Below are 25,843 nucleotides of genomic sequence, written 5' to 3'. Positions count from 1 at the left end.
GAGTTATAATGACCTTGATACATGTGCGATCACACACAGACAAACACAACATGCGCACACACACACACGCACACACACAACTAAACAGATGTTATGCACGGAGAACGGAAGGCTAAATTGTGTCTCAGTCTCACACTGTTGGTCAGGCAGCTAAACCATGTGAATGAACACAATAACGTCCTTAATCATAGATCATAAATTTATATCGGCACACTTGTTTTAATATGGTATCGTTTCCATGGTAACAAATTAAACACAGGGATTTGTATCATGGACGCATCACAGAAATGTATTTTTAAAAATTCTTCTTATCGTGATGTTCCCTGAAACCTTTATTTAGCATTTTTAGTCTCCAATGAGAATTATTTCTAAAGCTTAGAAATAAAACACTTCAGAAGGTAATTACCTTCCATATTTTAGTATGTATTGTTGATTAGTTTTCTATAAGCACTTTACTTAAGTAAAAAAAATCTTGATCATTGGTGCAGAATTAATATCTCATTTTGAAATTTCCTAAGTGGCTGAAAGTAAGGCATGGAATACATTCAAACATCCTTTTAATAGACGATATGTAATATGAAATGAAAACTTTAATAATGTCCGAACAACTTCCTTGTGTTTGCTTAATGCTGCGTTTTGTACACTAAATTTTTTTATTTAAATATGACGGGTGTTCAAATCAAACCAGGACCTTTGATGAAACGTCTCGTGAATGAAGGTGTAAAACTGGTTGACATGTAAAGAAGAATTAAAAGAGACTCTTAGCCACAATAAGACATCTGAATGGTGCACACATTTTGAAGAAGGCCGGACATCTGTGAATGATGATCCCGGATAAGAGGGACTCGGATTCCTCTGCACTTGCTCCTGCAAACATCCCCGAAGTGGATTGCTGAAATATGACAGATAACTGGTCGACAACTTGCGGAAGAGACATATTTGTCTGTGGGAACTGTACATAGATCATTCAGAAACACCACTTGCACATTACAGGAACTCGGCTGGGGGTCATTTACCACATCTCTCATACAGTCCCGATCTCGCTCCAAGACATTTTACCATGTTTGGGCCAGTAAAGAAGTTCCTGGGAGGCCAGCGTTTCAGACATGAAGCAAGCAGTCCGATCATGGCTTCAGGGTACTGAGAAAACGTTCTACCTTGATATGCCTGCTAACTTGTACCTACTGACATTTCCACCTCCCAGGCAAGTGAAACGCTAGAATAAGTGCATCAGTGTAGAACCAAAGGATTGTGTTCCATAATTCCGCACGATCAAAAGTCCAGGTTTGACTTGAATGACCCTTGTAGAAATTAAAATACAGTAATTTGTAATTGAGATGGGTGTGTAATGAATAAGATTACTGATCAGATTGATCATGATAAATGATTGTTGAATATTAAAGCCTGATCTGGATGCATAAATGCACCACAAGACCTAATCAGGGAATAATTATAGCTCCAGAGGTCCGACATTAATGTTTGCATACAGCAAGTTCTAAAAATAACCCATTCGTGTTTTTATGGGTTTTTTTTTTTCTCTTTCCGAGAGCCTTTAGAACAAAGGGACGATACACACCTACACTCTTGACAGTGACTAATTAAATGCTCTTAAGGGGGGAGAAAATCGCACGCCATGAAGTACATTGCTGTACTATCGACTTGCAAAAAAAAAAAAAAAAGAAATTGTACAAACAAAATAAAAAAGACAGAAATGAAAAGTGGGCATCGCACACTGTATTACATCCTTGAGGCTTGCTGCTACAAGAACAGCCTACATGCTGGTGCTGAGTTTTTGACTATTTAAAACAATTCTAATAAAATCGCAGCTGTGTCTTATGGTCCACTGCTTACTCTATGTAGAGCAGCTGCAACTGCGGAGTGCAAGAAGTGTTTTGCACGGTATTAATATTTGCCCAACACCTCACTGTTTTTGCTAGTGTGAAGATTTTAGGCACAAACATGAAGATATACTGATTCATGATTTGAGACACAGCTAATCTTTCACTAGTTGCTGACCAAAGTACTACAAAGTAGGTTTTTTTTTTGCATATTTGACACACTTTTGTAAGTGTTGATTTCATTTATTAAGGGAAAAACAACTGTCAAAACCTGCCTGGACTAAACCGAATAACTGGTTGTGCCACCCTTGGTGGCAACAACTGCAATCAAGCATTTGTGATAACTGGCAATGAGTCTTTCACATCGCTCTCCCATCGGAGGAATTTTAAAATTATCATTTAAAGACTGCGTTTTTTATCTACTCGTGTTATCTTTGTAAAATAATTTTTAAAAAAATTGAAGATCTGAAAAATTTAAGTGCGACAAATATGGCAAAAAAAATTGTGATAATTTTTTACAGCACTGTTTTACCATTAATATTTATATTGCTTATATTTTGAAATGACATCTCTTTTGTCTAAGAATAAAAACAGGCATTAAATGAATCACATATGATTCGAAGTTTGATTCAGTCGTCTTGATTTGATTCAGTTTATTTGATTCATTTATTATAATCTGAACATCTTGATTCATTTGATTAGATTCGGTGAGTTCATTTCATTTCATTTCATTCCCCTGGCTGTATTTAATTTCCCTGATTCAACCTTGGGTTAAGAGATCGCGAATTTGAATCCGACTGAGAATCTGCGGGTGTGTGAGGATGGGGAAAGAAAAAAACTTTTTTTGTAACTAACTTAGTTGGGGTTAGTTAACATGATTCAGTTGACATGATTTCATTGGCTTACTTTCACTTTGATTGATTGCATTTGATTCATCAGAAGTAATTTAGTGTAATTTAATTGTATTGATTGATTAGATTAATTTGTTCAGTTTACCTGTGTGCATGGGTATTTGCATGTGCGGTTATATCTGTGCTTTAATAAGCATGTGTGTCGAAGCCATTCAGCCTGGCAGCCCAACCGTTCTCCCCCGTTTAGTAGAGCTGGTTATGTAAGCACCATGGGGTGGTGAATTGGGACGGAGCCGAGCAGCCTGTTCACTCTAACGTTCATCTATCAGCACATTTCTGAATGTGCTGTTGTGTAAACCGATAGAGATAGAGTCAGCATTGTGTGTGTGTTTACACTGCACTATGTACTTAATATGACCATCAGAGGCTCTCTCTCTCTCTCTCTCTCTCTCTCTCTCTCTCTCACCTCTTCCGTATCACTATCACTTTTACATCCCTCTTAATTTTAGCATTCAACTGTACTAGAGAGAAACAAAGTAAGCTAACACATTTATTAAGAAATCGCTGTTGTTTGTTAATCTGAAACAGAAATGTGAAGTTAATCGAGTAGCATTCCACGCCTGTACACACACACACACACACACACACACATACGCACACGCATTAAGAGGATTCCCAAGAGTGGCCAGGAGCTTTGAGGTTTCCATTAGGGTTTTTAATTTAATCGTTATAGAGTACTGGGTGTGTGTGTGTGTGTGTGTGTGTGTGTGTAGGTTCTTAAAAAGAAGCAACCATCAGTGGAACAGGAAATACACTCGATGGTTGAAAAATGTATGATTTGCTGGTTTCTGGTTTTTCCGTTGAGTCGTTCCTTCATGTAGCGAACTGTAATAACTTAATCTGATCAAACTTTTTATTATTTTAAATACTTAAAAAAAAAAAGTCTAAAAACATATTAAATGCAACACAATGCCGGGAGACACCCTGTAAAATAAAGAGATGAAAGATTAGGGATTTACAGTCAGCCGTGTTTTTATCAGATCTATAGAGATGGCCTGGGGCAACAGGAAAGAGCATCGCTAAGAAGGGAGCACATATGCTCAGCGATGCAGCGCTGGTTCAGTTAACACTCGTCCGACTCGTCCTTGTCAGACACTGCAAGTGCTACTTTTCAAAACCCACACACACACACACATTGTGCATAGAAGACACACTGATAGAACTGCAGCCTGTAATCTGCATTGGGAATGAGGGCGAGCAGCTGTTGCAGGTCTTAAGGCTCTCTCTCTGTTTTCCGCTTTCTCTCGCTCACACACATACGCATATATTCACAGATACTTTACCTGCTTTCATGTGAAACAAGGTCAAGGTACATTTACAGCACAACATTTAAATGTTAACTGTTAACGCGGGGTTAATTGTTGTCTCTAGAATCATGAAATTATGTAGTAAGTGAGTACACTCCTCTGTGCTGTGCACTGCCTCATCAGGGGCGTTCAAGTCAGAGCGGGACCTGTGATATAATTTCTGGTGAATGAAGATGTTAAAGCGATTTGCAGAAGACTTAAAAGCACAGTACAGTGATGAGACACTTTACCGCAGTAAAACATGAATTTAAAAGAAGCTTGTGCATTTGTAAATGATGATCCCGACCGAGGTGGCTCTGAGCCCACTGCAGTCGTTCTCATGAACAAAGTGAAACGCCTGATTCTTGAAAATCCTGTCGCAACTTGTGGAAGAGATGCATCTGTCTGTGGGAACGGCACGCACAATCACTCATGAACACCGCTTGCACATTAGAGGAACTTGTCACATCCCGCATACGGTACTCGGACGAAGCCATTTCCACATGTTTGGGCCATTAAAGGAGTTCCAGCATTTCAAACATGAAGCAGGCGACTGATCATGGCCCTGCATACTGAGAAAACTTTCTTCCTTGATGGTTTCCAAGCACTAGTAACACACTGGGATAAGTGCATACGTGTAGCAGGGGGTTATATAGAGACATAATGGGAGTTTTTACCCTCATAAACGTCTTCTGGTATTCTGTACTGTCAAAATCTTGGTTTGACTTGAACGCCCCTTGTATAATCCTCACCGGATTCAGGTAAGAAACACTGTGATGAGCTGTTTTTGCCACAGGAGAGCGTAAAATGAAGTGCGTGAGGAAATACCATGACGGCTGTGACAGAATTGTAGTAAAACACCTCGGTTGAAATAATGTGCGTCATATAATTTTTTTTTTTTAATTTTTTTTTTAAGGCAAAAAGCTATAGTACATTGTTTACAAGATCAGGTCTTGAACAAACTTGCGTCGAAAATTGAATGCTCAGATAACCTTTGTAATCGGTTTGTAGTTTCCCTATATTCATTTCTTAAGGCAAAGATTACTCAACTGACATCCACCAGAGCCACACTATTTCACACTGAACACACTTTCTGTTTCTTATGTCTCATTTCTCTGCCCGTTTGTGTGAGAAATAATTCCCGCGCAATAAGTGATGCTCTAGCAGCTTCCTGCTATTAGGTTTTTACTCCTAATGTACATCTTAGTTTAAGTTCTATTTAACATTATATAACCAAAAATGTCCTTTTTGTTCTTTTTGTTCTAGGCCTTGGATGGCTTCTTCTTTGTAGTGAACATGGAGGGGAACATTGTGTTTGTGTCAGAAAATGTGTCGCAGTACCTGCGCTACAACCAGGAGGAGCTTATGAACACAAGTGTTTACAGCATTTTACATGTCGGAGACCACGCAGAGTTTATTAAGAACCTGCTGCCTAAATCACTCGGTAAACCAACAGCTCCGCACCATTCTACGTGAATTATATACCATATACTTGAATGCCATCATTTAGTTAGTTTTTTTACTTATCACACAGGAAATTATTAGGTGATTGTTCCATTGTAGTAGTATGCACATACTGTGTAATAAATGTACACTTAACTCAACTTTTTTTCATGTTGTCATTATGTGTGTAGAATTCTAAGGAAAAAAAAGAATTGAATCCATTTTAGAATAAGGCTGTGACATAACAAAATGTGGAAGAAGTCATGCGCTGTGAATACTTTTTGGATGCACTGTAAATATAATATACAGTAACATTTTATAATGTAGAGAAAGGATACTAGCTTATGGATTAGTATCTTGTAATAACACAATATGGGAACTATAGTTGTTCAAAGAATAGTAGAATATAGTGCCATAGCACAATGTATAGCCTATGAGATGGGCTTTCTAGTGTAGTCTCTATTGCAGCTGATAACATCGATCATTTTGTATTTACTCTTTATTAACGCTGTGTGACAGTGAATGGCGTGGCATGGTCGAGCGAGGGCTCCAGGAGGAACAGTCACTCGTTTACATGCCGCATGCTGGTGAACCCGGAGGAGGCGCAGGAGCAGGAGGCACAGAAATACGAAACCATGCAGTGTTTCACTGTGTCGGAACCCAAATCCATTAAAGAGGAGGGAGAGGGTGAGAGAACACTGAGTTTACTAATCACATACCACAAACTGTTAATTCCAGATGTTTGCAGGAAAGTCAGGAATTAGACCATAGTTTTGGGGGTTATAGTTAAGAGTACATAACTAGTTATAGTTATATAATACACAATAAGTAATGTACAACGATTGTACGTTACTTGGCTGTACAGTCATAGATGCTGCTAGATTTAATCATGATGAAAAAAACTCATATTCTCCAGTAGGGCTGTGCAAAAATATCGATACATCTAACTATTGCGATAATTTCTTTTACGATAGTGTATCGATAGTCATACCTCAAGTATCGATACTACACTTAAGTTTCTAATAGTTTGGAGGCAAGAGAGTTTTTGGTCTAACAGTTTGGTGACAATGAATACCTCATATTAGAGCATTATTTTCCAGTTTTATGTTTACTTGATGAACTAAAATTTTTTTGCTTAAATTTATTTTAGTTTTATAAATTGTTTATTTAATTTATATGTAACTTTAGTGGCATATACATTTTAGTTGAATGTTTAAGTGTTAAGTGTTTTATAACGATATGGACTTCAATCACACTGTGCCGTTCTAATGAATTGGAATTTTAATTCGTCTGCCTACTTTATCAAGTTGTCAATATAATGTGACACACGTACTAATACAAACTATTGCAATATATCACAATATGTATTGTATCGCAATATATCGTGATTTATCGTATCATGACCCATGTATCGTGATACGTATCGTATCGTGAGGCCCTTGCCAATACACAGCTCTATTCTCCAGCAAGCTTAGTAAAACCTAACAGCTGTACTGTGCAAACGTCTTGGACACATGCAAACATATGGGATAAGCAAAAGATGCTTTTAAAAACATTTCTGCATCAAAGAAACTTCTTTAAAGAGCAATAAAATAAACAGTCAATATTTGGATTAAAAACTTATTGCTTAAAATCAGGAGTTTTAGACACAGATTAGTGCAGTTTTATAAGAAAACAGCTGTTAATCTCAAAACATTTCCCACTTTCAAACAGTAGTGTATACAAGTGTATCAAGTACCCCTAGCGTGTGTGTGTGTGCGTGTGAGAGACACCGATGGATTCTCTAACTGAATGTCAGCAGCGTCACCAGGGCAACGTACAGCTCAAAGGTCACATTCAACCATGTAGATCCTGTTGGTCTCTCTTGCTCTCTCACTATCTCTCGCTTTCACACACACGGGCACAGATCACAGAGCCACCATATCATTCAATTATTGATTGGGGGTCAAATCACTGCCTGCCCTTTAAACAATTCCGTCTCAATTCCTTTTTCCTCTTTTTCTCTCTCTCTCTCTGTTTCTCCCTGCAGATCTGCAGTCGTGTCTGATCTGTGTAGCGAGGAGAGTACCTATGAAGGAGCGACCGATGCTCCCCACACACGAGAGCTTCACTACACGGCAAGATCTCCAAGGTAACACCATGCCAACACACACTCACACATACACACGCCACAATGAGTCACTTTACAGCCACAAAAGAACCGCTCACAGTTAAGGGGGAAAAAAAAAAGAAGAGAGGGACAGACACTATTGAAAATAGTTTAAATACAATTAATATAGGGGTGCCTGTGCTGCACAAAGTGCATGTTTTTACAATGGGTTGAGAAGAAAGAGAGCAGAAGTGACACGTGCTTTTCCAGGAAGCATGTTCGGTTATCAAGAAATGAAGCGAGGCATGTAATTGGCCAGGAAATATGATGGTGTCAGGAGCAAAATGAACTGCCAGAGCTGCGGTTAGAGCAGGTTAATCCACACCATCTGACCAAGTCAGTTTCCGCCTCTGGTTTTTGCATCTTGATGGGTTTCCTCCAGGTACTTAGTATGACTGACAATCGGGCATCGAACTGGATGGCACATGGACGGACCAAAATATCAAAAGTTGTTGGTAAAACAAACATTTTGACCGGTCTCATTCGTCAGCACTGTGACATCACTCAAACAAGTTACACAAATGGGGATGCAATAAGCCTGCTTTGTGTGTGTGTGTGTGTGTGTGTGTGTGTGTGTCTGTAGGAAAGATCACGTCATTAGACACCACTATGTTACGAGCCTCTATGAAGCCCGGATGGGAAGACTTAGTAAGGAGATGCATCCAACGCTTTCACCTGCAGAACGAAGGAGATAGTTCTTACGCCAAACGTCACCAGCAAGAAGGTTGTTAATTCAATTTATTGTATTGTTAAAATAACACTGCAGCTACAGGCAGGTCCGCGGGAAGATTTCCTTTATACACTATTAGTACATCGCTGATGATGGTGCGAAGTGCACCTTTCTAGGAACTGTTTATTCATGTGTGAACTTCCCTAAAGTGCTGCATAAAAGGAATGTTGCTGTGCTTTTACTTTCGATTACTGTATGTAGCTTCTTGTATTGCATTCAGACTTTACACTGTGAGAGTGCCTTCAAACCCTGTGTCTTTTCCCTGTGTTAAGTATTAAGACATGGCCAAGCGTTCAGCCCCACCTATCGCTTCTCCCTTTCCGATGGCACCATCGTTTCGGCTTACACCAAAAGCAAACTCGTCCGCTCTCCAGCCACCAACGAGCCACAGCTTTACATGTCGCTGCACGTCCTCCAGAGGTACACAGTGTGTCTTCGTGTGTGTCTGTCTGTGCTTGTGTCTGTTTGTCTATAATTAGATGATTTTGCAATGTATTTATTTAAATATTTTTTTCTCCCTTTAGAGAGCCAACCGTATGTGGCATGCCACCTGACCTGGCCAAACCCATGACCCCACTGACCACAATGACTTCCCCGAATCCAATGAGCGGGAATGCTCAGGGTCAGGAGGGCATCATTAGCAGCAACACACCAGCCTTCTCGTCCCCAGGAACTCATAAAGATTTCCGTTTTGGCTGCCCAGGCAACCCTCAGGGCACTGGATACCCGCTAAAAATGAGCAGCCCATCACATCGTCCCAGTCTTGGGGTAACCAGCGCCCCACGTTTACCCCCATCCCAGTTTAACCCCACCAATTCCCTCCATTCGCCCGCAGGTATGTGCCCGGGCAACAGTGGTACTCAAGTGTTCACTAGCAGTTCTCTGAATGCCCTTCAAGCTCTTAGCGAGTGCCAATCCATAAGCCTGAGCCAGTCTCTGGGGTCACCTGATTCCAAAAAATTAGAATCACCAGCCTCAGTTTCTCAAGCTTTGCCCAAGCTAGAGCCATTTGGGGAATCTGAGCAAAGCGACGGGCATGAAAACGACAGCAGCGGGCAAAGGGACGAGAAAGGCAACCTGGGTCAGTTCAACAGCTCAGATGAAAGTAAGATCCACGAAAGCAAAGGGCACACAAAGCTCCTCCAGCTTCTCACCACTAAAAACGAAAACATGGACTCGTCCTCCTCGCCATCGCCTGCGCCAGAAAAAGAACTTATGACCGGGCATCAGCCTGGTACATCAGGAACGAGCGCTACGTCCTTAAAGGAGAAGCACAAGATCCTGCACCGGCTCTTGCAGAACAGCACGTCGCCGGTGGACTTGGCAAAGATCACGGCCGAGGCGACGGGGAAAGACGCCAGCCACGACGGAACCAACGTTTCCGACATCGGCAAACAGGAGGCGGCGAGTCCGAAAAAAAAGGACAACGCGCTGTTGCGGTACCTGTTGGACAATGACGAGAACACGATTAAGGACAAGGGGATAAAGATGGAGCCGGGAGAGATTAAGGTGGAGGGGAATAGCATGGTCACTGTAAAGAAGGAGAAACCGGATGGAGGATATGAACAGGCAGAGCAGGTGAGTTGGAAGTGATGGTGACTTTGCAAAAAAAAAAAAAAAAAGATTGCAGTTACGTTTTCCTTGTCAGCATGATCATGCTGTGCTGTGAACTCTGATGAATTATTCAGTGAAACTAAGAACAATGCTATTTATGCACAAGGCTGAGGTGTGTCACTGTCTTATGTGTGTCTTGTGTGTGTCGATCTACAGTCCAGCGAGCTGGACGATATCCTGGACGACCTGCAGAACAGTCAGCCGAATTTCTTCTCCGACGCTCGTCCCATGTCTCTGCCAGCTGCCGTCGATAAGCAGGCGATCATCAACGACATTCTGCAGATCACAGGAGAGAGCGGTGTACAGCCGCGAGCAGTACAGAGTGGGTGTCTCGTGATTTCTTTAATAGAAAGAAAACATAAGAAACACACACGCTACCGTTTTAGTGTCACTGCTGCACTTGGAACGCTTTACTAACTAAACTGAACTTCCCCACAATACACAATAGCATACTATTCCTGTGTGCGTGTGTGCGCGTGTGTGTGTGCGCGTGTGTGTGTGTGAAAAGACTTTTTTAGTTATTCTGATTCTCATATTATTGAGTGTGAGGCATTACTCACTTGACCTATAATGTATGTATGTGTGTGTGTGTGTGTGTGTGTGTGTGTGTGTGTGTGTGTGTGTGCATCCTTGTCTGGGTGTGTGGGTTTGGATAGATTTCAGTGGCCCGAGGCCTCTAGGCCGGGTTCCTCCCATGCGAAGCGTGTCTCTGGACATGAACGCCTCGACTAAAGGGTCGCCGGGTCAGTATCCCATCATGAGGAACACCACTCCATATTCACTCATTCAGCAGCAACAGCAGCAGCAAGGCATGATGGGAAACCAGGGCATCTTGACCAACCAGGCCAACATGGCAGGTAAGCACGATTTAGCATAATATTTAATAACAGTATAAAAAAAAAAAAATTGTTTGTAGGGCTGTAGCTATCGAATATTTTAGTAATCCAGTATTCTACCAAAAATTTCATCGATTAATCGAGTAATCGGATAAAATGTACTTTTGCTTAATTAAACAGCAATGTAAAATATATAAGAGAAACAAAGATTAATTGGTTTTCTTTTTAGAAAAATCAACTTTTATTTTTTTAAATGTATGCAGCATTTTATCAAAAATAAACATTGTCATTATTCATAATAGAAGGAATAACTTAAAGTTGACGATGATGAATTAGGTGCATTACAGTGCAATACATTATTTTAAAGCCTTTTCTCAAATGCAAAAACTAAAAAAGGTATTTCAAATGACTTTAAGTATCAAAATAAATAATTAAGTTTGCAACCTAACTTTCAGAACTAAAAGTTTTAAAAATCTTCAGCTCAGGCTCTTCATCTCTTGGCTCGCTGATAATTTTATCGCTCCCTTCGCAGCCCGCAACAGAACGCTCCCTCAAATTAGTGCACAGCTAACTGTTTGCGTCTCCTTCCGCTTTGTGAGTGACGTAATCGCTTCTTCTTCTTCTTCTTCTTCTTCTTCGGTGTTTACAAATAATTGCGCAAAAACATAAAACAAGCTTTTAAAATTAATTAAAAGAAGCATCAAGGCAGAAGATTTTGCCTCGATCATTTTTTGTAATCAAGTTACTTGAGGAATCGTTTCAGCCCTAATTGTATGTACAGGTGGGTTTCCTGGAGCTGGAGCCGATGGAATTTAAGAATATTGGATAGTAGAATAGATTTACAGATTTATACATTTCTTTCTTTCTTTTGCAGATGTTTGGGCATCTCAGGGCGTGAGCAGTTCCTCCCCTCAAGGGGCGCTGCAGGGACGCATGGTGCAGAATGCCAACATGCCGATCAGACCCAGCAGCCAACCAGGAGCCAGGCCAATGCTGCCGAATCAGATGATGCCCGGCGGTATGCACTTCCTACAGATAAACAAATTCCCGGAGTCTAATTCAGCAAAGTGACTAATCTAAAAAAAAAGATTGAATACTCATTATACTTGTTAGGATGAGTCTAAGTGTCTGTGTGTCTCGATTTGTCTCTGCTCCTCTTACAGCCCAGTCTTTGGAAGTGGACATGGGTCTGGCAGGCCCTACGTTTCCACAGCAGCAGGCTCCGCCCAATCAGACCGCTCCGCCCAATCAGACAGCTCCGTGGCCTGACAGTATGATGCCCATTGAGCAGGTGGCATTTGGAGATCCTAACAGGTATCACACACACACACACACACACACTCGCATGCAGACGTAGACAGTGATGACTGATTGTACTGTCAGTATTCTAGACAGTAATTTAAACCATGTGCGTGTGTGTGTGTGTGCGTGTGTGTCAGGTCCTTGTATGGTGCACCACAGGAAGATGTGCTGTGTGCAGCTGAAGGACCTGCTGATGAAGGTGCTTTACTTAATCAGCTCTACACTGCCCTCAAAGACTTTGATGGTCTGGAGGAGATTGATCGAGCTCTGGGCATTCCAGCACTCGTGGGACAGGTAGCACTTCCTCTTCCACTTCCACTCTACTCTTTCCCTTATCCTTGTCTTGCTCTTTCTTTCTTCTGCTCTTCTTCCCACCTAGACCTACTCTTGTACCTAGACCTTTATTCTTTTGCCTGATTTTTCCTTTCCTCCTGTCGTCTTTTCCCTCTCCTGCCCATCTCTTCCTCCTGCTTTTCCCTGCTCTATTTCTTTCTCTTACTCTTCTTCCTGCACTCCCTCAGCTCATCTTCCTGCGTTTCCATTCTTTCTTGTTGTTCTTCTCTGTATAAATTCCTCTTTCTGTTTTTCTTTGCTCTTTTTCTTTCTTCCGTTCTGTTTCTTCAGCTCTTTCTCCTGCTATTTTCTTGCTCTTTGTGTTGATGATTCTCCTGCTGGTCTTCAAACTCTTCCCCATTCTTCCTCTTGCTCAACTTTCTTTTTTTCCTGCTGTTCCTTTTTTCTTCTTCTTGCTCTGCCCCTACCTTTTCTCTTGCGCATCTCTTTTTTTCTCCTCCTGCTGTTTCTAATATATTCTTCCTGTTCTTCCTTCTCATCTTTTTTCTCCTTCAGTTTCTCCTTCTCTTCTTTCTGCCCTTGTTCTCTCTTACCCTTTTTCTCTCTCTCCTGCTCGCTCTTCCTCTTGTTCCTTCCTTTTCTTCTGTTGTTCCTCCTTCATTTCTTCCTGCTCTTTTCTTACTCATCTTACTTTTCAAATTTTTTCACTGCTGTTCTTTCCACTTGTCTCCTTGTTCCTGTTTCTTTTTCTCCTGCTATACCTCATACTTTTTCCTGTTCATTTTGCTTGTTTTTCTTTCTCTTGCTGTTCCTCGTTTTCCTCTTCTTGCTTCTCTACTTGCTCCTCCTTTTTCATTTTTTCCTACTGTTCTTCCCCTTCCCTCCTTCATACTCTTCCACTTGTTTCCTCCTATTCTTTCTGCTGTTCCACCTGCTCTCAATACATTTCTTCCTGCAATTGCTCTCTTTCTTTTGCTCTTCGTCCTGCTTTTCCCACTGCTCTCTTACTGTTTTTTCTACTCCAACTGTTCTCGCTGATTTTGATCAACCCTTCTTCATAAACTTCCTTTCACCTTTTTTCATGCTGTTCAAGAACTTTGAAATCTTAAATTTGCCCTTGTTCACGTGGTTGTAAATTGTTGATGACTGTATGTTGTGTGTGTTTTTCTTTCAGGCTCCATCATTAGAAGCTGAAATGTTCCCAGGTCAGGATCAAAGCCTGTTAATGGACCAGAAGCCTATTTACACTCAACAGCAGTACCCTGCGCCACTGTCCCATAACACACCAGGAGGCTTCGCTCCTATGCAGGACGCTGGTTACCATGGCATTGGCCTAGTTGGAGGGCAAAGGCCAGGATTTCCCATGATCCGCATGCAGCCCAGACCAGGTCTCCGGCCACCGGGGAGCGTCCCAAATCAACCTAACGCGCTCAGGCTGCAGCTGCAGCACAGACTACAAGCACAGCAGGTAAAGGATCCTGACAGCCATTACTGTATAATAAAAAACTGACATTAGTAATTTTATACAGTAAGCACTTATATATATATATATATATATATATATATATATATATATATATATATATAGTCTTTTTTTTACACCGCTGTGCAAAAGGATTTCTGGTTCACCTTCTTCAAGTCAAAATAAATGCAACTGATTTTAGAACACTGATATTTTACACATACACACAGACTGTACTTCCACCTGCTGGACGATTTAGGAACTGCAGTTTGACCTTAATTTCTGATCTCATTTACTTACTCTATTCATTTTAAGCACTGTGTAATGTTAACCGATTTGTTATTATTATTATTATTATTATTATTTTAAATGTAATTCCTACTGTGCATGAGGACGAATTTAAACCTGGAGGTTTGTAAATTTATCTGACTTTTTAATCAGGTCCACCTGCCATGTAGGTCATTTTTCACTATTTATTTTTTTATTATACCTTTTTCAGCACTGTTACAGCTTTCCCGCTCTGTCTGTATTTCTCTGCAGAATCGCCAGCCTATGATGAATCAGATGACTGGAGTGTCAAACATGAACCTACCTCTAAGACCCAATGTTCCGAATCAGGTTCGTAAGCTAGTCAAAATCAAAAAAGTAACATAAAATCAGATATCGCAGGAAGATGTTAAATGTGTTTTTTTTTTTCCCCCAGGGGACCATTAACGCTCAGATGCTTGCACAGCGTCAGAGGGAGCTGCTTAGTAATCATCTGCGTCAGAAGCAGCGCAGCATGAGCATGCGACCTCAGGGCCTCAACGTGCCACCAAATATGGCTGCCAGCACTATGGGCGGCACCCAGATCGCCCATGCCAACCCTACACACTTCCCCTACACGCCCAACTATGGTACCTGCCTACTGCCATCATCATAACCATAACACAATAATAAAAATTATTATTATTTTTATGAATTTATATAGTGCTTTTTTTTGGTGTATTTTCCAATTAATACTAACACTTTTACGTATATCTTTGTTCATAACAAAAACAGGCAAAAAATAAAATAAAGAAAATAAAGAGAAGAAGCTTACAACTAGAATTATATTAGAAGTAATCGCATCCATTTTACAATGTTTGTGATATCAAACAGACATGCTAATGTGTTTTCTGACGTCTTGTATGTAATATAGTGCATCTGTTTAAATTAAAAGTGCTTCGAACTATAGGTTGCTTCTTGAAAGAATTTCTTCTCCTGGATAATAACAGTGATGCCCACTAGAGGGCAGAAGACTCTCACAGTACAAAAATCTGTTCTATAAATGATTTCAGGATTATTATTATTTTACTCATTTTATTTAGTTGTGATCTAAAAAGTATAAAATTTTTCACATTAAAGTATTCAAACTATATTAAAAGTCGCTATAATCATTTTTGGATATAAGAATGGTGGTAAAGCGATTTAAGGATTTCGTCCAATCTAATCAGCAGGAATGTATGAAATGTTCAACCCAAAAAAAGTTTTATAGTGTTTTTTTTATGTTAAAATTGACATGATACTAAAACTAGAAATAATGATTCAGATCAGATTCATATGTGTTAAACATCATGTGTCTGTTAGGAATAACTCAGCAGCCTGACTCCGGGTTCGGTGGTGCAGCGACCCCTCAGAGCCCCCTCGTTTCCCCTAGAATGGGTCACCCCCAAAGCCCCATGATGCAACAGGGTAATGCCACATTTCAGTCGTCTCCGGAGATGAACGGCTGGACGCAGGGCAACATAAATGCCAACAGGTGGACACCACACACACACACACGCACACACACACACACACACACACACATGCTTGCACTCTAATGATGTTTTGTCCGAGGTTTGAATTTCACAATGTCTATAACGTGTAAGTAGTTTTTTTTAAATAATTGTATATATGGATGATGAATAAGAGAGATCATTGGCTATTATTGGACAAGTGGATATGCGATTTGTGTGTGTTAGTTTTTAATGTTTGTCTTTCGGTTAATATAAATGAATAAAAGTTAACAGTGGTAGAGAATGATGGTTTAAGAATAGTTGGATATGACTGGTGTTGTTTTCCTGCTCCTCTGTCCACAGCATGTACACTCAGCAGGCCAGCGGCAGTGTGTATAACAGTAACGGCATGAGCATGAATGTGCCCATGACTCCCAACACCAACAGCATGAGCAGCATGGGCCAGATGGGCACAGAGCAGGTTAGACACACACACACACACACACACTTTAGTTTGTACTGGAAGGTAAACAGACACAGATGTTTTCCCCAGTTTGTCTCTTAAGATATGTTCTGTCTAGCTGTAATAAAAAAAGAAAATGTCTTTTCTTTTTTAGTCTTTTCTTCACTCTTGCGTTATCTGAAACTAGGGAGTAAACGCTTACTTCAACATAAGAATCTGACCTATTGCAGTAGCTGAAAGCACTGTCAAGGGACACAGCATGAGTGAACCCATCACTTTTAGCTTTAGGATAATCTTAGCCTAGCAAGGACGAGTCAAAAATGATCATTGTGGCTGTAGAGTTTATATTAATTAACTTTAAGAAAAGACAAACGCATCCTTTTTCCTCCTACATACTTTGTTCATCTGTCAAATCCATCCATCAAGTTCAGGCTTCAGTTCTTCAATAAGCAACTTACTGTAATGCGCTCTGTAGATTGTTAAACCTTTTTCTTGATAATATTCCTTTACTGACCCCAAGCATCAATTTTCCAGCTGATGGTTGACTTTTCGACTTTTTCTTGGTTAGCGATTGAGGATATTTCAGTTCCATACTCTGCCGTTTGGTGAATCCATGTCTCATCACCAGTAATGATACGCTTTACCTTCCTTAGAGTATTGGTCCAAATTTTGTTTGCAGATATCTAAACAACTCTGTTTATGGTCCTCCCTGAGTTGTTGTGGCACCAGGTACTTTTTTTAAATTAATGAGCGCACCACTCACTTCAACCGTCTTTCTCTACACTTGTGATGCATTATGTGTAATACCAACAGTCCCCTGACAACAATATAGTTCATATATTGTAGGTCATAGTGTATACTGACGTTCCAGCGTAGCCCCGAGGCGATGTACGCACTGAGAACCACTTAGCATCTTCTCATCGTTAATGAAGCCAGCATGGGACAGCATGGGACACACAGGACTTTAGGTTGAAAGGTCTCCGTTTGAGATTTACTAGATGCCTTTCTTCATGCAGTCCATTACAGGTTAGAATGTCTTACGTTGAGATGCTAAGTGTCCTGGTTTCTGTAAGACGAGCTCATAAATAATTAAGCTCGATTAGTGTGATCTGAAATGGTGATGGAACAGGCGGAGAGTATTAGCATAAAAACTCATACATCACATACTTCATGTCAATATGATGAGTTTTACATAAACAAGTGGGTCACTCTGGGAGAATCTGACTTATTGCAGTACTGTCTGCGTAAAGAAAACGCCAGTGTGTTTCCATCTAATCTAAATATAAAACAAATATAAAGTAACAACTGTTATACACTTAACAGTGAAGTATTTTACCCAAATTTGCAACACGCATTATGGTGAAGGCATTTCTTTTTGATTATGCTTTTACAAAAGGTTTTGCTGGATCCGTTTGTGACTACAGTATGTGCTGAGATGGTAACCGTTAATTGATTAATTAGTGCTAAGTATTTAACCGATTAAAATATATTAAACGGTTAGGTTTGTTGTGGTAACGTTAAAAACCCAGCTGTAGTCTGATGTTAGCTTAGCTAAGATCTCTCTTATACAAAGAATTGCAATTCATATTGAATCGGCACCCAGGTATTGTGATAACATTGTATCGGCTGGTCTTTTGACAAAAATCTAAAAAAACATATATATCAAATCTGGATATTAATAAAATTGTGATGCCAACAGAATGACAATTCAAATTGAATCGGGTTGATATCGTATCGGGTCGCCCCTGGTGATTCCCATCCCTACCGTCCTTACTGGCCAGGCTATTTACACTTACTTGCTCAATAACTTATTTGAAGAGTCGGGTCTTTACCTTTGGTGAACACCTGATTGAGTACCTCACCTCTTCCCCTTCCTTCATCTTTATTTCCCTGGAGAGTTCTATCACAGAACTGATCGCCGTTGTTCTAAAACACTTTAGTTAAACTGACTGTTCAACAACATGAGCGCTCATATGTTCACAAGTGTTTCACGAATACGTTACAGGCGCAAGGGTCTGTGCGTTCATGCATGTGAGAAATACAGTAGTAGGGCCTCCAAGCTCTGCATGCAATTAAATACGATTTAATGCATTTTAAATTGTCAAAAAAACTTAAAATTATGTGGCGGTCTACAAATAAAGGAGTGTATGGGAAACATTAGAACTCTTTAAATAAACCTAAACTAAAGGGGAAATGTGCATTTGATTATCAATAATACTCATCATTAATCAATTAGTAATTAGTAATGGTTAATATGTTCAACTGTCAGTTATGAACCTTGTATAGATATTGAATGGACTTGTAGCATGCCAAATGATGCATTTGTTAAAGCTTCTGCAAATTCGACAGAATTCACCATCTACTCTTAATGAATTCATTGCAAGTAGGTTTTTTTTTTTTTTTTTTTTTTTTACACTTTTCCTCGGTACAGTGTAGGACAAAAATGGTTTCAGTTGTATTAGAGTACATGGTACGAGGTGTACAGTAAGCACTGGTGACTTGCATCTCCTGGGTCGAAGGTTCGAATTTTGCCTCTGGTCTGTGGGAGTCAATTTCGCATGTTCTCTCAGTGCTGTGTTCCTCTGAGTACTTTGGTTTCCTCCTAGCGCATCGTAGGCTGATTGTGAAATTGTCCATAGTGTTAGATTGGGTGTGTTCCTTGGGATAGCCCCTAGACCCCTGTGACCCTAAACAGGACATATAAAAATGAATGAATAGCACATGAACTGCTGATGAAGTGAATAAACTTTATATTGGAAATCTCGCAATGTTGCTTTAATATATTGTAATGTTTATAGAGCAAAAAGGGAGCGTTTTCACAGAATCATCTTAACTTATCTAAAGTCTTTTGGGTTTTTTATAGTTTTATTGACTTTAGGATAGAGAAAAAACTGGAACTGCTGTTTACAGCTGCTGTAATGTAAGTGATAATAGGATTCATGAATATTTTGTGAAATGTGTTTAAATGACCTTTTGTGTAAAATGCAAGCAACAAATCTCTTCCTGACATGCCGTTAGAGAAACGTTTTCACCTTCAAGGTAGTAACAGGCACAACACAATCCAGCACAGCGCCTGTACATGGCGTGTGCTTAATCATAACAGTTTCATCCAACATTAGCAGTGTATGCATAGTATCCAGTATATAACTTCTATCTAAAAGTGGAGTTTTAAAGTGTTGTTGTTGTTGTTGTTTTCCAAGTGCAGCTCTTAAGCGTTGTAAAGTTGTATGAATATTTAACCAGTCCACCGCATGCACTTGATGTTCAGTGTCGGCCCATTTCTGATTTATTTCAAGCCAGTGTTTACAGTAACGAGTTGCTTTAAATAATTTACTGGGTTTTTTTTGTTGTTTTATTTTGTTGCCATTAGTACTTTTAAAGAGTTATAACCTCCTCTATTTATTATCTCTTGGTGGCCTTCTAAAGTTTGCCGCTCTGCCGCATAATGAACTGCGGACGATCAGGATCGGGGCCGAAAGTGCTTTTAAAGCCCGACGTTGACCTGCATGATGTGTTACCCTCGTCTCTGAAGTACATTATTGACCTTAATAGCCCTTGGAGAACGCATTAATAAGTCAATTATCTAATCTCAGTCTCTGTAAATCGGAGAAAACAGGCTTGTAATGAGATAATAGATACCTTAATGTGAATGATCACAGTGAAGGATTTTTAATGATATTTTTCTTTTTTTAGTCAAACACATAAATGATCTTAAACGCGCAAAAGTTATTTTCAGCGTGTCAAAAAAACAAGTTTGAGAGCGCGCGGGAAAAAGATTCAGTATGCAAAAACGAGTCTGAAAGCGTGCGCACTAGAGAGTAGTGCACTAAATATAAACATAAATAAGTACATATGAATAAGTACATTCAAATTCAACTGAAAATATACTGAGACTGCGTATATTAAAATTGTATTCTAATGTATACTTTCTTCACATTGTTACAGTTGTTAGCATATTTTTTTTAAATATACCAAAACTACATTGAAAAACAAAGTTTAAATAAGTGTGCTTTGGAAATTAGACCAACCTTTCATTTTGGTCTAAAAATTGTACCATAACACAATTATTTTGAAGTATGTTGAAATTTTAATTCCTAACTTGAGTAAAAGCATGATGTTAGTATACTCTTTATATATTAACTGCTGGTACAACTTTTAGTTAGTTTATTTGCATTGTACTATCTAAGATGTCAATATATTTGTAATACACTGAAGTGTATTTTTTTTTCACTGGGGTAATCAAGGTTTATGGTTTTAATTTATTTCCAAGACAAATGTATACATTTATTTTGGATTAAAAAAGCATTGTTTAGTAAGTAGGTTTTAGCTAAAACATGTAGATTTATGTGAAGCGGTAAGGAGAACTGAATTTGAAGTTAAGAAAACCCTTCTTCGTGAAGTTGAAAAGATGACAAGAGTGTATACTGTATAGTTTCATGAAGGTTTAAAGGAATCTGGGTTGAAATTGTTCAGCAATTTTTTCCCTAGTCTTTGCTTAATTCCAAATTTATTTCTTTATGTCTTTGATAAATAAAAATATAATAATAATAATAATAATAATAATAATAGTCAGAAGAAGAAGAAAACCCCCTTTTATGAGCAGATATATCCAAAGTATTGGCAGGTGTAGTGCACTTTGGTTTAGATGTAATGGTTCTGTTATACAATAAATAATGATTGGTGTTAAACTCATAATGGAAAGTTTAAACTTTTTTGTTTTTTAAGTACCTCCTAATTATAATGCTGGATAATATAACTAAAGGCTGATTTATGCTTCTGTGTCAAGTCCTACACTATAAGCTATTCAAGTAGCCTATGGCATTGTGAGCATATACTTGTGCGCCGGTGTGTTTTTGTGAAAGTGAGAGGATCCTGGTGAAGTGAGAGTGAATAGATGTTGAACAAAAGTTAAGTTACCTTTATGAAATTACTGCACTGGAGAAAAGTATTTACAGCAGAAGCTATTGCTACCATGTGGACCATTCACGGTTTTTGTAAAGCCTTAGGCTGCGGTGTTGGGTATGCAGCTAGGTGAGACCTACAGCGTAACCTTGACAGAAGTGGTTCCCCTTACCACAAGTGGAGTCAATCAGCCGAGCCAAATTTCAGGATTTTCTGGCATAATTGTAATACTTTAACTAATTTTTATTAAAGTCATTTATGAAAATGGCTTGTTTATATAATATATGTGTTTATTTTATTCTAAAGGTGTTTGCACACAACTGTATTTCCATTTTTTAAAAATCATAAAGCTATAATTCACTGGAGTTTGAACACCGGACTAACCCTTTGTTCTGTTTTTTTGTTTGTTTGTTTGTTTCTCTTAGCCGAAGTATTGTTGACCACGAGTGGATGAAGCGTGATTTCCACCAGCACGGGCCAAGCAACCCTTCAGAGGTTCCCTACACGTCCCCAGAACCCTACAACTTTACTGCCCCCTGCTGGAGGGAGATCACTCTCACTTTTACATATACACACACACACACACACACACACAGTGTGATATTTTGGACCTTGAATGTCACCGATTCAAATTTATGGATCCCACACACACACACACACACACACACACACACACATGAGGCAACGTCAATTTGTTGTATATCTATAAAACCGCATTCACCGTAGTGTGACTTAGCGTGACTCTCCTATAAACGGTGGCATCAGGATCCTGTGAATGTATACTTTCTCTCTATCTCTCTATCCCTCTTTCTCTCTCTCACTTTCTCTCTCTCAGTGAACCTAATCCACACACTCTCTTACAGAATAAGAAATATAATTCTGTCCCAGTAGTCCCACACAGACACCACAGCTGTACTCAACATTTAAGCCGGTTTCCCTTTGTTTCTTTCTTTTTTTCTTTCTTTCTTTTTTGCCTTCTTCATCTTTCTTTTGTCTTCTTCTCTTGAGTGAGAATGATGTTAAAGATTGAACCTCTGCACAGATCTAGATGGTTTGCGGGCAGCGAGACGATTTATGAAATCGCATATTATTTTGTCCGTTGTGTGTCGAAGGAACAGTTCAGCCAGGAATGAAGTGTACACAGTTTCCCCTTTTTAACACCTGAACGTTGTCCATCAGCCAAGATGTGTTTTTGCGTTTGAGGTTCACAAAACGAATGTAGCGGAGAGCAAAGACAAGTTTATCTCAGTGGAAAATATATCGCATAAACACAGATTTCTAAGGGTATTTTTTAAATAAACGATTTTGTGTCAAATTTCTATCAAGCAGATAACATTAACCGAACATGAAGTATTCCACAGGTTTTAAGAGTGTTGTGCTGTAGAATTTATATAAAAAAAAAGAAAAAAGAAAATTTACTGCAATCTATAATAGTTATTTTGTCCAAATGTTTTATTCTGTTTAAATAAAGTATTCGCAAAGTGTTTGTGTTGCAGCAACACTGTAGGAATGTTAAAGAATGTTACATTTAAAAAATAATAAATGAAAAAAACTTGTTAAACTTGATTGTTTTCTTTTGCATTAATAAAAAAAATCGGATAGTTTAAAGCAAATATTATATTTAGAGAACAGATTTGAGGTGATGAGTGAGATGGACAGTGTGCAACTAAACAAGCAAATGTAGGAGATGAAACATATCTTGGCTGATCTTGACTGGATTTGAGGTAGTGGCGACTTTATGTACATTTAATATATATATATATATATTTTTGCGATACAGTTCCTTTCAATTTAATTCTATTCTCATGTATAGTGTTTTTTTTTTTTCTTTTTAATGTAGATATCTGTAATGAGCTAGCGATGAGAAGAAATCCCGGAGTGATGCAATGAACCTCGCATTTGCTTCTTCAGCCGTATCGCTTAATATTTATAATTAAGAGTTTTTGGATTTTGGTCCAGTAGTTTCAGATAGAGCAAATTATAGATTTTTTTCCCTTTTTTTGTGATTAGCAAATAGATTGTACATACCGATAATAAAATATATATATAAATATATATATATATTATATATTTATTTTGGATTTTCAGCTCTTCCGTTTTCCCCTTCAGCCTGGTCTTAACTGCTTCTTGAATGTTTTTATGTGTGATTTTTTTTCTTCTTCTTCTTTTTTTTTTTTTTTATAAAAAGCTTAGGGCTGGGCGATATGGGCAAGACATCATATCATAACATTTACACTTTTGCAATGTATGACAAATTGTGGTTTGCTAATAAAATTCCTGTGAAAAAACAGTACTGCTTAAAAAGGAAATAATTAAATATAAAAGGTATTAAATTCTAAATCTCGCCCCTAAACAAGATTTAACCTAAAATTTTTATTATTATTATTATTTGACAACTCAAATCCAGGATCGAGAAAAGAAAAAAAAGACATCCACTCACTGACATGAGCAACATTTCAGTCAGTGTCATGAAAGCATTACTGCTGATCACGTTGTTGTATCGCCTGGCCCTACTTATGGTACTGAAGCAGATGAAGCGGGTTGTTTTAGACAGTGTGTGTCTGCGTGTGTGTGTGTGTGTGTGTGTGTGTGTCTGTGTGAGCTCGCCGTGTGTACGGTGTACAGCTAATTGCTTTGCTTCTCAGCCTTTTCAAATTAAAAACCCGACACAGCCATAAACTCAGCACTGACGTGTTGCTTTTGTCTGTCGTGTTCCAAAAAGACGAGCAATAACTTGGTAAATGTTGCTTTGTTCGATTTTGTAATTTTGTACAACAAAAAAAAGAACTTTGCGCTCCCAGTTTTTTGACCCAGTATTAAGGATGGATGTTTTTTTATTGTGGTTTATACAGTATATTTGGGGGGAAAATTCTACTAACACTTAAATCTGTATGTTCCTCAGTGATAAGCCGGTGTTTGTGGGGCAGCGCTGGACTTCAGAGGGGGCTATTCTGCAGATCATTGAGGGCCTTATATGGAAATATGAGTAGTTCTGAGTGGGTGTGTCTTAAAGCCATGGATGCAAATATGGGTAATTTGTTTTTGGTCATATTTGGAAATAGGAGCAGCTCTGGGCTGGTGTGATTTAAAGCTGTTTGATGGTAACTTCCATATATGAAAGTCAGTTCAGAGGAAACGTCTTTGACATTCATAAATGCATGTGTATTTATATATAATCTAAGTTAATCTGACTGGATTTCTCACTGGCTTTGCAGGTAATATTGTTACATGTGTAGAACAGGGCTGCCAACTTTTCAAAAAATCTTTGATTCTGAAAATGAAGGTATCTGACATCTCCACTGCACATGCCCAGCAATTTTGTCTAACACTAACTATACACTTTATCCTGCATGGCTCAGGTTCTGCTTATTTTAACATTGCATTGTTAAGATAAAACAACAGATGTAACTGACTGTTTATTCCAGTTCCAAACTGACATATGAAATATTTACCCAAAAAAATAAACATAATCAAGGGCCTTCTTTACTTACTAGCCAAATCACCTACATCAGCAGCCCCATGTAGGGCAGCATGGGTGTAGCACAGAATTGGGTGTGGGCCCATTTCCTTTCTTGTTCCATATCTTTTATTTTTCCATCCAGAATTACAAGGTCCCTTTTGTTATTCGGGCTCTGGGTGGCCCCCACCCACCCACTATGACCCCCTTAAGGCAGGAAAATTATTTTCACACAGGACAGAGAACATTACAATAATTGCAATAAGTTTTAATCATACACAAAATTATGTATCAATATTTATGTTCATAAGAACTTACTTGATTAAAAGAATACAACAAAACACCTGCATGAGGGCAGAGAGGAAAGTTCGCCAAAGTGGATCAACCACTTCTTGGGAGAGAATTCCCACAGGTTGTGTGAGCATGAGAGAGAGAGAGAGATTCAAAGATTAAAAGGGTGCTTCATTGGCATAACAAATATAGTTTTAGTGTTGCTAAAACTCAGTATCAAATCACAAAAAAACAGACCAATATACAATATATATATAATATACAAACATTTAACTGTGCAGTCAAATAATATGCCACTAGTTATGTAAACTACTGAAAAAGAAGGAAAGTAAAGGAGATATTAAAAATGATGACGATCATGATGATAATAAATGAAAAAAGCACAGTCAAAGAAGAATCACTACTGATACAAAAGAAGAGGAGATGAAAAGAAAAAGATACAGAATATAAAGTGGGCCCGTGCTACTTGTATTATTGTAAATCTCTTTGTTTCACTCTCTCACGCTTGTGCACGTGTGTGATTCTCTCTTTATAATTACGTTTGTTGGCCTTTGAGTGTTCTTATGATTATAAAAATATTATATATGCTATATGATAAACCCGATCCAAATATTTTAATGTCACGGTAAACATTCACATGTATTTCCCACTTTGGATAATACCATGTCACTACCCTCACTTTCACACGGTCTGTGAATGTTAATTTATTTCATTAGATTTTTGATCTTTTCAGCACTGTTATGGTTGTTCCAATTATTATCCCACCCATTGCGTTTGCTTAATGCCACTGGAGTTTAGTGATTTTGCTTGCATCTTGAACAGACAATTGTTTTGAGTATGAAAGCATGAGAAATTGTAAGTGTGGTGTGAGTGCGTGTGAAGATGAGTGATTATGTGAGGCTCAAGCTGAGTGTGTGAGAGTTGGCACCGACCTATTTGTCTCCCGAGAACCCTGTTTTGCGTACATGAGATAGAGTTCTGTTGTTAGTTTTAAAGCCATCTTTGGTCTCAATTTTTAAAAAAGGATATTAATTTTCATATAAGGAAAACATTATATATTGAACCAGACCCTTGGGGCACTCTATGTACATTCATATGCTAGCTAACTAAATTATATTAACAATAT

At 38.7% G+C, this 25,843-nt stretch overlaps 1 protein-coding gene across 2 annotated transcripts in view; it reads left to right on the top strand.

Moving 5' to 3' along the window:
- ncoa2 (nuclear receptor coactivator 2) overlaps positions 1-24,496 on the top strand; it is a 68,452-nt gene extending 43,956 nt beyond the window's left edge. For both annotated transcript variants that reach the window (XM_053487680.1, XM_053487681.1), the window contains exons 6-22: positions 5,302-5,479; positions 5,998-6,165; positions 7,508-7,609; positions 8,211-8,351; positions 8,630-8,777; positions 8,882-9,935; positions 10,128-10,293; positions 10,628-10,828; positions 11,682-11,825; positions 11,971-12,121; positions 12,247-12,403; positions 13,578-13,871; positions 14,406-14,483; positions 14,569-14,761; positions 15,474-15,645; positions 15,968-16,085; positions 21,395-24,496. In XM_053487680.1, the coding sequence (XP_053343655.1) occupies positions 5,302-5,479; positions 5,998-6,165; positions 7,508-7,609; positions 8,211-8,351; positions 8,630-8,777; positions 8,882-9,935; positions 10,128-10,293; positions 10,628-10,828; positions 11,682-11,825; positions 11,971-12,121; positions 12,247-12,403; positions 13,578-13,871; positions 14,406-14,483; positions 14,569-14,761; positions 15,474-15,645; positions 15,968-16,085; positions 21,395-21,409 (3,480 nt within the window). In that variant the 3' untranslated portion in view covers positions 21,410-24,496. The remainder of the gene's footprint in view (positions 1-5,301; positions 5,480-5,997; positions 6,166-7,507; positions 7,610-8,210; positions 8,352-8,629; positions 8,778-8,881; positions 9,936-10,127; positions 10,294-10,627; positions 10,829-11,681; positions 11,826-11,970; positions 12,122-12,246; positions 12,404-13,577; positions 13,872-14,405; positions 14,484-14,568; positions 14,762-15,473; positions 15,646-15,967; positions 16,086-21,394) is intronic.
- The last annotated feature ends 1,347 nt before the right edge of the window (positions 24,497-25,843 follow it).

The sequence above is a fragment of the Clarias gariepinus genome, chromosome 26, assembly GCF_024256425.1.
Source record: "Clarias gariepinus isolate MV-2021 ecotype Netherlands chromosome 26, CGAR_prim_01v2, whole genome shotgun sequence".
Lineage (NCBI taxonomy): Eukaryota > Metazoa > Chordata > Actinopteri > Siluriformes > Clariidae > Clarias > Clarias gariepinus.
The sequence above is the reverse complement of the archived record's forward strand: the minus strand, read 5'-3'. Positions and strand labels throughout refer to the sequence as shown.